General features: G+C 31.1%; 1 protein-coding gene and 1 long non-coding RNA gene across 8 annotated transcripts in view; one reads left to right on the forward strand and one right to left on the reverse strand.

Moving 5' to 3' along the window:
• The window catches only part of LOC124955924 (protein decapentaplegic-like), a 6,308-nt gene extending 1,245 nt beyond the window's left edge, over nucleotides 1-5,063 (forward strand). For all 3 annotated transcript variants that reach the window (XM_047511078.1, XM_047511079.1, XM_047511081.1), the window contains exons 2-3: nucleotides 1,848-2,219; nucleotides 2,496-5,063. In XM_047511078.1, coding sequence (XP_047367034.1) covers nucleotides 1,848-2,219; nucleotides 2,496-3,355 — 1,232 coding nt within the window. In that variant the 3' untranslated portion in view covers nucleotides 3,356-5,063. The remainder of the gene's footprint in view (nucleotides 1-1,847; nucleotides 2,220-2,495) is intronic.
• Nucleotides 1-10,105, reverse strand: part of LOC124955926 — a 20,473-nt gene extending 10,368 nt beyond the window's left edge. The window contains exons 1-7 of one of the 5 annotated variants that reach the window (XR_007103026.1): nucleotides 9,928-10,101; nucleotides 9,272-9,576; nucleotides 8,682-9,104; nucleotides 8,460-8,538; nucleotides 5,651-5,762; nucleotides 2,942-3,491; nucleotides 1,807-2,840 (exon numbers count right to left, since the gene is read on the reverse strand). This is a non-coding gene — a long non-coding RNA (uncharacterized LOC124955926). Of the gene's footprint in view, nucleotides 1-1,806; nucleotides 2,841-2,941; nucleotides 3,492-5,650; nucleotides 5,763-8,459; nucleotides 8,539-8,681; nucleotides 9,577-9,927 lie in introns of all 5 variants that reach the window. The other 4 variants (XR_007103025.1, XR_007103024.1, XR_007103027.1 and 1 more) reach the window with 4 other exon arrangements.
• Nucleotides 10,106-12,582: the final 2,477 nt, after the last annotated feature.

Here is a 12,582-nt window from a genome sequence, read left to right on the forward strand (position 1 = left end):
TTTGAATTGGAGGGGTCAGAGGAAAGGCATTTTGTAGGAGCGCGTGGGAGGTCCTCTTCTCGAAAGTGCCTCTTCTTCTCTAACCACATTTTCCTTTCCATTTGGGTCGAGCTGCTGCTTACCTGAGTACCTTGACTCGGCTAGACCTATGAGATAGAAAACGATAGGGGAGGATAGGGTGCAGAGAGAGAAAGAGAGAAAAAGAGAGAGAGAGAGAGAGAGAGAGAGAGAGAAGGAAAGAGAAAAAAGAGAGAGAAAAAGAGCGCTAGATCTTAAGTGACGTTATTATCTCGAGGACGCTTTTTCGCAGGTCGTTCGTTGAAACGACGGTAGGTAGACCAAAGATCAGCAACAACAGCAGCCTCTCTTTTGATGTTGTTGGCATAATGCTGCAACGTGTGGAATGCGAGCGTGACGCCTTTTCCGCGCGAATGCGTTCGCGGATAAATCCATTGTCCTTGAAAAACGAGTCGGCGGCACGTCGTGTGGCTGTGTTGAAGCCGTTCGAAGAAAGGACTTCGAGATATTACTTAATGTCCGTCGTAGGAGCGCTTGCCTCCTCGGCACTCGGAGATCGCGAGAGTCAGCAGACAGCTTGGCTCTGCTCCCACTCCTCTCCTTGTACCACTATATCTTTCTCTTTTTCTTCTCCCCTTCTCTCTCTTCCTGTCTCTCTCTCCCTCTCTCACCCTCGCCAACGCGAGCTCCAAGCATGCTGCTACATTAAATATCCCTTTCTCTCTCCTCCTACGTCATCGTTGGATCTTTCCTCTTCTCTCTTATTCTTCCATACGCGATGGACCATTGTTTTTCAGCTCTTTTTTTCTTCTCGTTTTTTTTTGTTTTTTGTTTTTCTTTTTTTTGTTTTTTTCTTTTAGCCTTTTGCGAACGGTCAGTAACAACGACGGACGCCGCCGTCTTAGCGAATTTTGCGTTCCATCGTTCCCCATTCGGATTTATTCAAGTAGATAGAGAAAGAAGCGTCATTTTGCAGTTTTCATAGAAACATTCTGAAAAAGAAATTCCATCGATGAAAAATCACGGGAATCAAGTAAAGATATCGTGTTATGCGTTCGTAACTTGAAAATAAGATATTTCGCAATCTTATGGAAATCTTAACCTTGGCGCGCGCGTACGAGAGAAACAACATTTGAGTTTTTCAACACGTTACAGAGATATTTATTAAAGCGAATGATTCACGTGTATAAGTGGACGGCGCTTCTTGTTAGTCATTCCTAAGCAATTTACGCGGATTCTTACGCGAAACATCTGCGAATGAAAGAAGACGAATTTTGTTTAGCATATAATCCTTCATCTCATTGTTTCTATCGATACCAACACTTTTAACGTTTCAATCATAAAAATGAGGAACGCGCGAAACCGTTTAACTTTTGAAATACGATGTGTTCGTCTTTTCTTTTCTACTTCTTTTTTCTTTTTTTTTTCTTTCTTTCTTTTTTTTTTTTTTTCTTCAAAAAAAAAACTAAATATACCCTTGCAAGAAAGGAATGGATTTTATCGACTTTCGTAGGAAAGAATGGAGAAAATAATTATCTAGACCACCCATATCGTTCTCTCTATCTCGTTTAGGACAAGCTTTTATATTACTACGTATGCGATGGACCACTCGGGGACGCCATTTTAAAAGTGGCGGGAAATCAACGAATTCAAACAAAACCAATGATAATCGTAGAACGTTGCAATGATCTTAATTTTCTATATCATTTCCATTCAATTTTCTTTTCTTCTCGTCCGTTAATCTTCCACGTATTTTTCTTCAATATATTTCGACGTAACTATTCTTACCCATTGCATGTTATATATAGAAACTTGCGTGAATGTTTCAGGAAAGATAACGTTGGTGGGTGACGTCGTCACGATGCGCATGTTGCTACTGATAAGATTGACGTTAGTGACAGCAGGCGTGCTGCTAACGAATTCAAACGCGAGTCCAAACACGAAGGTACACCTGCAGATCAATTCAAAGACAGGGAAACACATTGGCATCCAGGATCGTGAACAAGTGATTGCAGGTATGGAGGCCAGCCTCCTTTCCCTTTTAGGTTTCTCTAAAAGGCCTAAACCCCAGGGTCCGGTTTATGTGCCGGAATCTCTGCGAAAGCTTTACGTTCGGCAGAATTCCATTGGCGTGGCGGACATCGCAAAACCAGGAATTCACACACGATCGGCGAACACAGTTCGTTCCTTCTTTCATGTCGGTTAGTATCCTTCTTAAGTTCCTTATCGTTGAAGATATTTCAGACGAAAAAGACGTTGAAGACATTTCTATGGCTAAAAGATATACCGGTCGGACAAGTGCTTTTTCGACGGTGACTCATTTGCAGCTTTATGAGAGATCCTTTTTTATCGTGTGAAAGTTAAACGTTGGTATGCGTGCGTGCATGATGATGTAGTCCAAAAATAGAAAATAGAGCGACGTAAAGGTAAATCGTTATCGTAGATAATTATCATTATCCTTTGTTCCTTTTTTCCAGAGAGTGAACTGGACGAAAAGTTTCGCCTGCCAAATCGATTTCGTCTCTCGTTTGACCTAAGGAGAATACCATTGGGTGAGAAGTTGCAAGCGGCTGAGTTGAGTCTTTCACGTATTGCGATAACCGAGGAAGATGATTCAAACGGACCAAGGCATGGAAGAGTACTTGTTTACGATATCGTTCGTCCAGGGATAAAGGGACGAAGTATGCCAATACTAAGATTGGTCGATAGCAAGGTGATAGATCTGAGGAAAAATGCCACGGTCAATTTGGATGTCCATCCGGCGGTAGAAAGGTGGATGAAGAATCACAAAAGCAATTACGGTCTTCTCGTTCATGTGATGACTGGCTCGAAGAAATTAGAAAAGCAACATGTTAGACTAAAACGTAGTATCGACGAACAGAACGAGACATGGGTGATCAATCGTCCAATGTTATTCACTTACATGGACGATGGTAGATACAAAATGACTTCTGGCAAGCAGATCTTGGATAGACGTGCCAGACGGGCAGCTTTAAGAAAGAACAGACGAAAGGATGGTCGAGAGAATTGTCGTCGACATCCGCTCTACGTTGACTTCGCCGACGTCGGTTGGAACGATTGGATTGTTGCTCCTCCCGGATACGACGCCTTCTATTGCCACGGAGATTGCCCGTTTCCTTTGGCGGATCATCTGAACTCGACTAATCACGCGATCGTCCAGAACTTGGTCTACTCGACGAAACCGAGCATGGTTCCGAAAGCATGTTGTGTGCCTACGGCCTTGAGCTCGATAAGTATGCTCTATCTCGACGAGGAAAACAAGGTTGTCTTGAAGAATTATCAGGACATGGCAGTTTTGGGTTGTGGGTGTCGTTAGATCTGTATGAACTTCAAAATCAATCCAAATTCTCTCTCTTTTCCGAGAGAACAATTGATCGATGTGCGATATAGACGCTTTTCTTTTAAGATCTTTAACATCGTATTTAAGGAGAAGGCTCATTTCTAACAAACATCTGAAAAAGAATATAAAGAATAAATTGTTAGAAAGAGTGAGAGACTGTTGAGTATAGAGACTCCGTTCTCTATACGATATATTTTTATAATTCCATTCTTTCTAGACGATGAACGATTATGCAAAAGTATGTGCATGTGGTATGCCTGAGTGTGTATAATCCTTTCGCGTTTATCGCAGTTTCGATAAATAAAAAGAATAATTGGAAAAGTTAAAAAAAAATAAATAAATAAATAAAAAAAATAAAAAAATAAAAAAAAATAAAAAAAAATTAAAAAAAATGAAAAGAGAAAAAAAAACGAAAAAAGAAAAAAAAAAGAAAAAAGAAATCAAATAACGAAAACAATTATTCCTTGATTATCTTTATGATCTATTGGGAATATAGATCCGTATCGTTCTACAGATCATAATCAAAACTATAGACTACAAAAGAACACACGAGTTAAAGAAGAAGAAAAGTGCATGTGCCTATAAGGACTTTTTTTTTTTTTTTTTTTTTTTTTTTTTTTTAATTTTCTTATACAACATGCCGTCCTATATGTCTTGTTTAATTTCATTCCATCTCTTTTTATCATATTGTCAACGAAAGATAATGGAATATAACGAGCATGTATCACTGTGGAAAGGCAGGAAACGTTGAAAGAGTGACGGCAGAATGAGTTGAGAAACGTATTATATATTCGAAGGATAAGTATCGATCTTCTTGATCTTTATGAAAGATCTTCTAGAAAAAGACATTATTATTTTTGTTCTCTCAAGAGTAATACACATACAAAAATAATCCTTTAGTTCGATAACACAAATTGATCCTTTCATAGCGAATATGTTAAAAAGTTATGAGAAGTATCAACATAGCAATCAATGATAAATAATAATAATAATAATAATAATAATAATAATAATAATAATAATAATAATAATAATAATAATAATAATAATAGTAATAATAATAATAATAATAATAATAATAATAATAATAATAATAATAATAATAATAATAATAATAATAATAATAATACTAATAATAAATAAATAAATAAATAAATAATTTTATATACACGCAAAGCAAACGAAATGACAAATGTGTGCCATGATCATGTGTACAACGTATAAAATTCAAAGTAAACTAATAATGAGAATAGAATATTCGTCCACATAGAACCGCGATACGTGCGCATATACAATTATAATTAAGCGAACAATTAAAGTTTGCTTAAAGCATGTAATGTATAATTATGTAGGCACATATAGAGAATTCCTGCCGCCTCAAATAAATTGTACCTGCCTACCTAAGGATTACTATTTATTATTTTTGCCAAAAGAAAAAAAAAAAAAAAAGAAACACGTGTGTATATTTGTACAAAAAGAAGGGTGTTAATGATAAGTGTATTTGTAAAATGTATAAAGCATAAGTAAACGATAGTAGGCGACGAAAAAGTACATGTAAACATTGTAAATAATGCATTTGTAAAGTATCATAAACATGTATATTCTATGACATATACTTATCTGTTATAATATTTTACCCAAATTGTACACAGAATACAGGTGTAAATACAGATTTTTCATCCAATATGGTAATTTATTAGAAAATAGACATTTGCAAAAAAAAAAAAAACCAATTTGCGAAATTAATAATTAACACTTTCATTTTTTATAAGCAAGCGAATAAAAAAAAAAACAAAAAAGAAAAAAAAAATGACAGCATGTTCGAGAAGGAAGAGGGAACAACGTAACAATCTTTTATTCCGAAGATGTTTAAACAAATGCACTATTGTTTGTTTACTACTAAATTATATTAAAATATTACATATACATTATACATTGTTTAAACAAATGTCAAATAATTAAAAGCATTTATTAATCATACCTCTGCATAAAAGAAGGAATTTACGATAATCATTCATCGGAATACAAAAGAAGACAGGATTCGATAATTATCCAATTTGTCCATGTGTTTGTTTTGGTTTATATTATCGGTTTGCATCAATTTTGGAATTTAAATTTAATATCTAATGAAATTTCAGATCAAAATTATTTTATATTCATGGAAAGTTAAACGCTATACAAGACACGTGCATTATATAAAATGTTTAAATAAATGTATAATGTTTATAAATATTAATTATTTAAGATACGAATATAGATGGAAAAACTTACGATTCTTATTCATTGAAATCCAACAGTAAACTGACTCGAGAACTGTCCAAATCATCCATACGTTTTTGTCTACAGTATTAATCATCATCGACTCGGAGTTTCAAATTTGAACCTGATTAAATTTTACATAACAATTACTTTCTATAAAAATTAATTCATGGATATGTAATGTTCAATTATTTTATATTTTTTATATACAATAAATAGAAATATAATTTGTTCAATAACGCAAAGACTCGACTATACTTCAAGATGAAAAATTTACTCTACTTTTAAAAAATTCAATGACTCAATTTTACTTTAATAAAAACTTGCAAGAATTCTATTAATTAACTAACTGCAAAAATTTGACCATAATCGAAAAGATTCTAATTTTTCACGAATGCGAGTGCGGATTATAGTAACAAGAAGATGAAACGATCCATCATCTCCATTCAGGATCAAACTATACTACTACGATTATAAATGTCAACGTGGTAAAAAAATAAAAGGTATATTCATAAGATCACAAGCCATTAACGAAGAGTTCGACATGCCGACCATCTCCGAAAAATGACTTGCAGTCGATAGTTGAGCCACAGTTTATGGGGGCCTCTTCAGCATATAGCTACTTTTTGCTTCGTGCCCTAACCACTTTATTGGAGCATTTTCTACGTGCAACGCAAGAAAAATTTACGCATCCAAAAACGCCCTGTCGTTTAAAGCAACACATTCACAAGAATTTATTTATTAATTTATTTAATTAAAAAAAAAAATAATAATAAAGATTCATTGATATTTGATTTGTACCATAAAGCTATCCTAGCCTTCAGGAATCTTCAATGGACTCAGAAAATCCACTAACCGTGCACATCTACACAAGCACATTTAATCGAATGTTCCAACAGTTATAATATTCATTCTAATCGATGAACCTATTACAAACTAAAATTAATTCCTCGTACTTTGAAGATGAAAAGGTATCGGTAAAAAGTGAAGTGATTATAAAAGTTATGACATTTTCATTTTACGTCTACAGATTTTTTATGTATGAATAAAAATATTCTGAATATTATTCTAGAAAACGCGAAGTACAAGTGTTAATATACTTATAATTAATTATCAATATAATTCAAAAGATATGTCTAATGTTCTCACTTAATGCAATTAGACACGTTCAAAAAGGTGTCTAATGTTTTCATTTGATGCAAAGTTTTTCAAATTACTTGATACTATGATAATTATATCACCAATATAAAACAACAGCAGAAGATGAAAAAATACAGATATGCTGAAAGATTCTGAATTGGTGAATTGATGAAAATTTGTTGAAACTTCACAAATCCTCAGAGACATATTCTCTCTCCTGAGTGGGAAATACATCCTGAATCTTATCCCTACCTAGTTACTTAAAATTAAGTGACATGTTCACTTAGAAAAGGTATATTACTTATTTACCTATCTATATATTTAAAAAGAACAAAATATATACACCAACACATACTCTCCACGATTCTCTCATATACTACCAGAGTGCAAAAAATCTACACTAGAGAGTATGCTCCAGAGCCCTCTAACACCCTAACTCAACCAGATTTTCTAACTTACATGCTAATATAAGTACATATCTATTGCTATAATTGGCTATTGCTATAAGATTAATGATTATTGCATAAATGACTTAAGGAAACATACTAGTACATACTAGAGTATATATACATATTAGTAATATACGAGTATTATAAAATTTTACAAAATGTGATGACTCTACTATGCAAAATGACATTAATAATAACTTATTAAATATATAAGATATTTATTTATATAAAAGTTATCGTGAAACGATGTAAAATGCATCATCTAAAACCCACAGAAGTAAAATACATTGTGCAATCACTAGCACAATGACGGCTACCAAGGAAGGAACTTAAAACTAAATCTAGACTGACTGTTTCTTACGTAGAGAAGTAACAACTAAACACATGCATAGATAAGAACGCAGAAAGCATAGGAGAGAAATGGGAATTAGTATAATTAGTATTGAAAATCCTTAGCTAAAAATGATTAACTTATAAACTTGATCTAAGTGGACTATAGCTCTACAAATTTCTTTGCTTTTCATCAATGATTTTTATACAAAGATAGATGATAACTAAATATAAGAGATTTTAAATTCATAGTAAAGCTATGTTTCAAGTAAAGTAAAACTCATTTTAAAATAAATTTACTGAAATATTTAATATCATGTAAAAAACTAATGTTTTAATGAAACTAATGTTTAATGAAAGGAGTTGTTTATTAAGTAGCTGTTCTAATGAAAGAACTAGATCATGATCATCCACTTAATTGGCAGAATCTATTCTTCGCAGTGATTTCCTTTGATACATCAATGTCAATATATCAAAGGAAATCATGATTAACCAAGTATGAAGTAATGCGTAAACTATATCACATGTTCTTTCTTTATTGATGAAATCAGATAAACGAATGTCTTATTTCAATACTACTATCATGAACAAAAATGAAGAGAAAAGGTACTAATTAATTGCACTGTAAATTATACAACCTGATGAAACAAATATATCAAAATATATCAACCTGACGAAACAAGAAGATCTTTATCTGATATATAATAGTAAAAAATTAACATGAGAAAAAATTGCACATATAAGAAACTACTCATAAGTGAAACCAAAAGGTTTTACTTACAGACACTTTTATTCTCTTAGGACAGAACACATCTACAATTACAACCAGTTATTCATGCCGATATGAACCTTTTATCCTTGGCATAATGGACACTGAAAGAACTTAAAATTTTTGTACTTACTAATTAAGAAGTTCTGCGATGTCTCCAAAACACTTGTCTCTCTCAATGTAGGTCGAATGATGTCATGAAGTTGGTTGATCTGTAATTGATAAAATAACACAAAAGCAGATTAATTATTTGTTCCATATCAAAAGAATATTTTCAATTAATGAAAATAATTGACAAAAAGAGGACTTAAATAATAAATGGAAAGTAATGATTAAGAGAAAGAAAAATACTTACACATAATTTTATCCAAACGAAGCTTTACATTCGTTGATAAAGATGTAGATGAAAAATTTTTTAATTCACACAACGCGGCGAACAAATTGTTTTAACAAGAATATTACATGAAATTCTTGCGTTGATTTATTAATACGACCGAAGAATTTTCTTCGTTGAACAACACTGAATTTAATTTGCGAATTTATTTCATTTTTAAGACAACCTATTTGGTTAGAGAAACTCAAAATTTTTTCGCATAAACACTAACTTTAAAATAGCATTACGTACGATGAACAACTAAATTTTTATTTAATTAAAAAAGAAAAAAAAAAAAAAAGAAAAAGATATTTGTCTTTAACTTTAAAAAAAGAACATGAGAACGTCTTGTCCCGCTTAAACATCTTTTTTATTCCAAGTTGTCAATTTGGTAGAAGGGGTAAACTAAAAAGCAAATTAAATTTCGTTAAGTATTTTAAAATGCGTAATAAAAGCGATAATTTCGTCTTGCCTGTTACGCAAACAGATCGTGACTTGTTTCGAATGTAGTGTCGTATTAATCTGTAATTCTCCCTTCCACTCGCTCAGCCAAGCGATTTTTGTTTACATACTTGTTAAAGGACGAATTTTCTACCAAGGCCAATGCCTCGTGATTGTTTCTCGTTTCATTCATACGCCGAGTGTTATTTCTCTCTCTCTCTCTTTCTCTCTCTCTTTCTCTCTCTCTTTCTCTCTCTTCTTCTCTCCTTCTCTCTCTCGTTCTTTCTCTCTCTCTCTCTCTCACTCTCTTTTTATTCCTCTCCTATCAAATGACGCGTAAAAGAAATAAACTTACTTCTATATAAGACGAAGATGGTCAGCTACGTGTATTAAAAGTATCCTGTCGGCTATATGTCTATTCGAACGTGTAAAAAATCTGAAAAATGTACAATCGTCTAGTAGAGTATAATATTTTACCTTATATGTCATATATACGTGTATATATCCATATATATATATATATATATATATATATATATATATATATATTTAATATAATATAAAAATGAAAGTATGAATATATAATATATTATTAATCGTTTGTTAATTAGTATATATATAATTATATTATTCGTATATATATAGGTGTATGAAAAATAAATATAATAAAAAATTCGAAAAGTTCAAAGGTAATTAACAAACATTTGTTTAATTACTACATCGTTAACAAGCAAGACAATCATGCCTATTACGAAAATAATATTGGAAAATTTTAAAAAGTTATTACCTTGTAACTGTTACAGGTGACAGTCGATTAGTCGATTTCTTTTTTCGCGGATATTTCTTAAATGCGACGAGGTTTCGATTTGCGAATAATATATTTAAGAAAGTGTATTTTAAGGAATCAATTTTAATATTGAAGAACGTTATTCGTTAGAAAAAAAAATATGCTACTTGTAATTAAGAGGAAGACTTAAACGACATGCAATCTGTTGAGACCGGTAAAATTCAAAATGGCATCTTCACCACCGGCATAAGATTTACTTGGAACCCTTACCTTCTTGCTTTAGGCGCCAAAAATTAATTCACTTCTTTTAGCTATTATTATATAAAATTAAATATAAAAATAAATATTCATTGAACAAAGTATATTTTTATATACACGCTAGAATGGTTTATGTTTTTTCATGAAGGTTACTTCATTGTCTGTTTGATTGTATGCGTAAATAGTTGATGCTCAGATTTTTTGAATATTTTCAAACATAAAGAAATAGATTTTACGATATTCGTATGGAGAAGTTATGGTAACTTACTCAATTATTTTGATAAGCTTTGGCCAAATTATTTTATGCCAAAAATAAGAAAATACATGTTCAATCGTTTATGTCAAAAGATCTGAATTTCTAAATTATTGTTAAATTTTGAAAAAATTTCTAGTTTCTTTTAGATTTTATTAAGTAATAAAATAAACTGACTACAAATAATTTGTAGCTTTGGAGTAGTACTCGAAAGTATCTGGATTCGTAATTCGAGAATTGTAAGTTCGAGGCTTAAATAATTTTCTGAAGGTTTTTTTTTTTTTGATATTTTTAAATTTTAATTCATCTTTATGAATTCATTTATGAGCCATCGCAGTAATAATCTTATTATTAATGCATCCTAGCATACAGTTAATGGAAATAAAATCTGCATAAATTGTGAATACGAGTACTATTTATTTAATAATATTATTATATACTTATTTGCATTAAATAATATAGAATTATTTTATCATTTTATGTTACAAATTGTTACAAATAATTACAATGAGAAGTCACATATTGAAATGTACATCATTATATTTTTTTTATATTTATGATTACTGTTTTAAATAGTTGTTTAAAGTTATTTTCTTTGATTGTTTTAAATAGTAATTTAATGCAATAAGAATATCACTTGTCATAGAACAAATTATACTTCTATTTATTATATATAAAAAATATAAAATAATTAAACATTACATATCCATGAATTAACATGTTTTAAATATAAAGTGGTTGTAATATGAAGTTATATATTTCAAGGATAGATAGCGCTGTATCAATTTTCTTCTTTGGACACTGCATTAGAAAAACTGCGATTACTACCTTACCGACGTTTATTTTACAATTTATCTTTGGATTTTTTAAGATTGTTGATAAAAATGCTTTCAAGAATGTATCTCATGTTGCAGAAATGCATTACCATCCTTAACTGTAACTGAATGGGTAGCGCACTCTATAAATTTCTAACACTTATGTGAATACAAACATACGCGCGCTCGCCCATGCGCATTCATACATATATAAAATTAGAAAATAATTGTGATTATATAAACGATGATAATAATCCTTTATTGTAATCGTGATAAACATATTTACTAAAGCACTTTTATTTCTCGACAGAGTTATATTTTATTTGATAAATAAAATTGTTAAAGGTTTTGCAAAAATTTCTATAGATAATGTTATTTTTTTATTTTATTTTTCGAAAAGAACCTTTATCATTGATCACGATAAGCGTAGATTACAGTACTAACGCCATAAAAGTTATTCAAGATCGATCAAACGTATGCTTATTGTATTATCTTCGTTAGAAACTGCACAGAACGAGATAGCAATTAGAAAAATTAGAAAATAAAATTTCGAATAAAATAGAAAGAAAAAAGAAGGAAACCTTGATAATATCCACGCTATTGATTATTACTATCAAAACAAAAATTCAATTCTTTCGTATATGAATCGGTAATTAATAATTTCTTGAAGAAACATTTTCGTTCGTTTCGTAAATATTCAATGAAAATTTCGAAAATTGATGGTTAATAGAAAATTGTTTAAGGTATCAGGATACTGTAGGGTTGCTTCTACACGTAAATACGGATATTAAAAAGAAATATTTATCTGTGCACTCGTAGCGTAAACCTTGTTCGGGAGCACTTGTCCGCTAAGCCTGAACACTTCATCTCAAGGGTCTCTTGTCATTAGCAAATCATAAGGTGCAGCCGATTGTCAAGTAGTAACAATTAATAATTTATCTTTCGTAATGAACACTCCAATGCATATATGAAATTCTTTTAATCCCTTTTGCACCCATGAAGAAAAAATTGCACTATAAATCGAAAAACAATGACTTAAAAACAAGAAAGAGAAACATTTCAAAATCTTATTCATCTTTTTTTTTCTCTCAAACATTTTCCCCTTGCCGAGTTAACAATTAATCTATCAACAATATCCTGCAACTTTATCAATGATAGAAGAGATTATTATTTTATTAATACACTGATCGAACTTTCTATCTCTTTTGAAATCTATCTCTATCATGTGTTCTTAGAAAAAATAACACATTATTAGTTCTCTATATCTTGGAATCATTACACGTGTTAGATACGATGATCATTTTTATTATTATTATATATAGATATATA

The sequence above is a fragment of the Vespa velutina genome, chromosome 19, assembly GCF_912470025.1.
Source record: "Vespa velutina chromosome 19, iVesVel2.1, whole genome shotgun sequence".
NCBI lineage: Eukaryota > Metazoa > Arthropoda > Insecta > Hymenoptera > Vespidae > Vespa > Vespa velutina.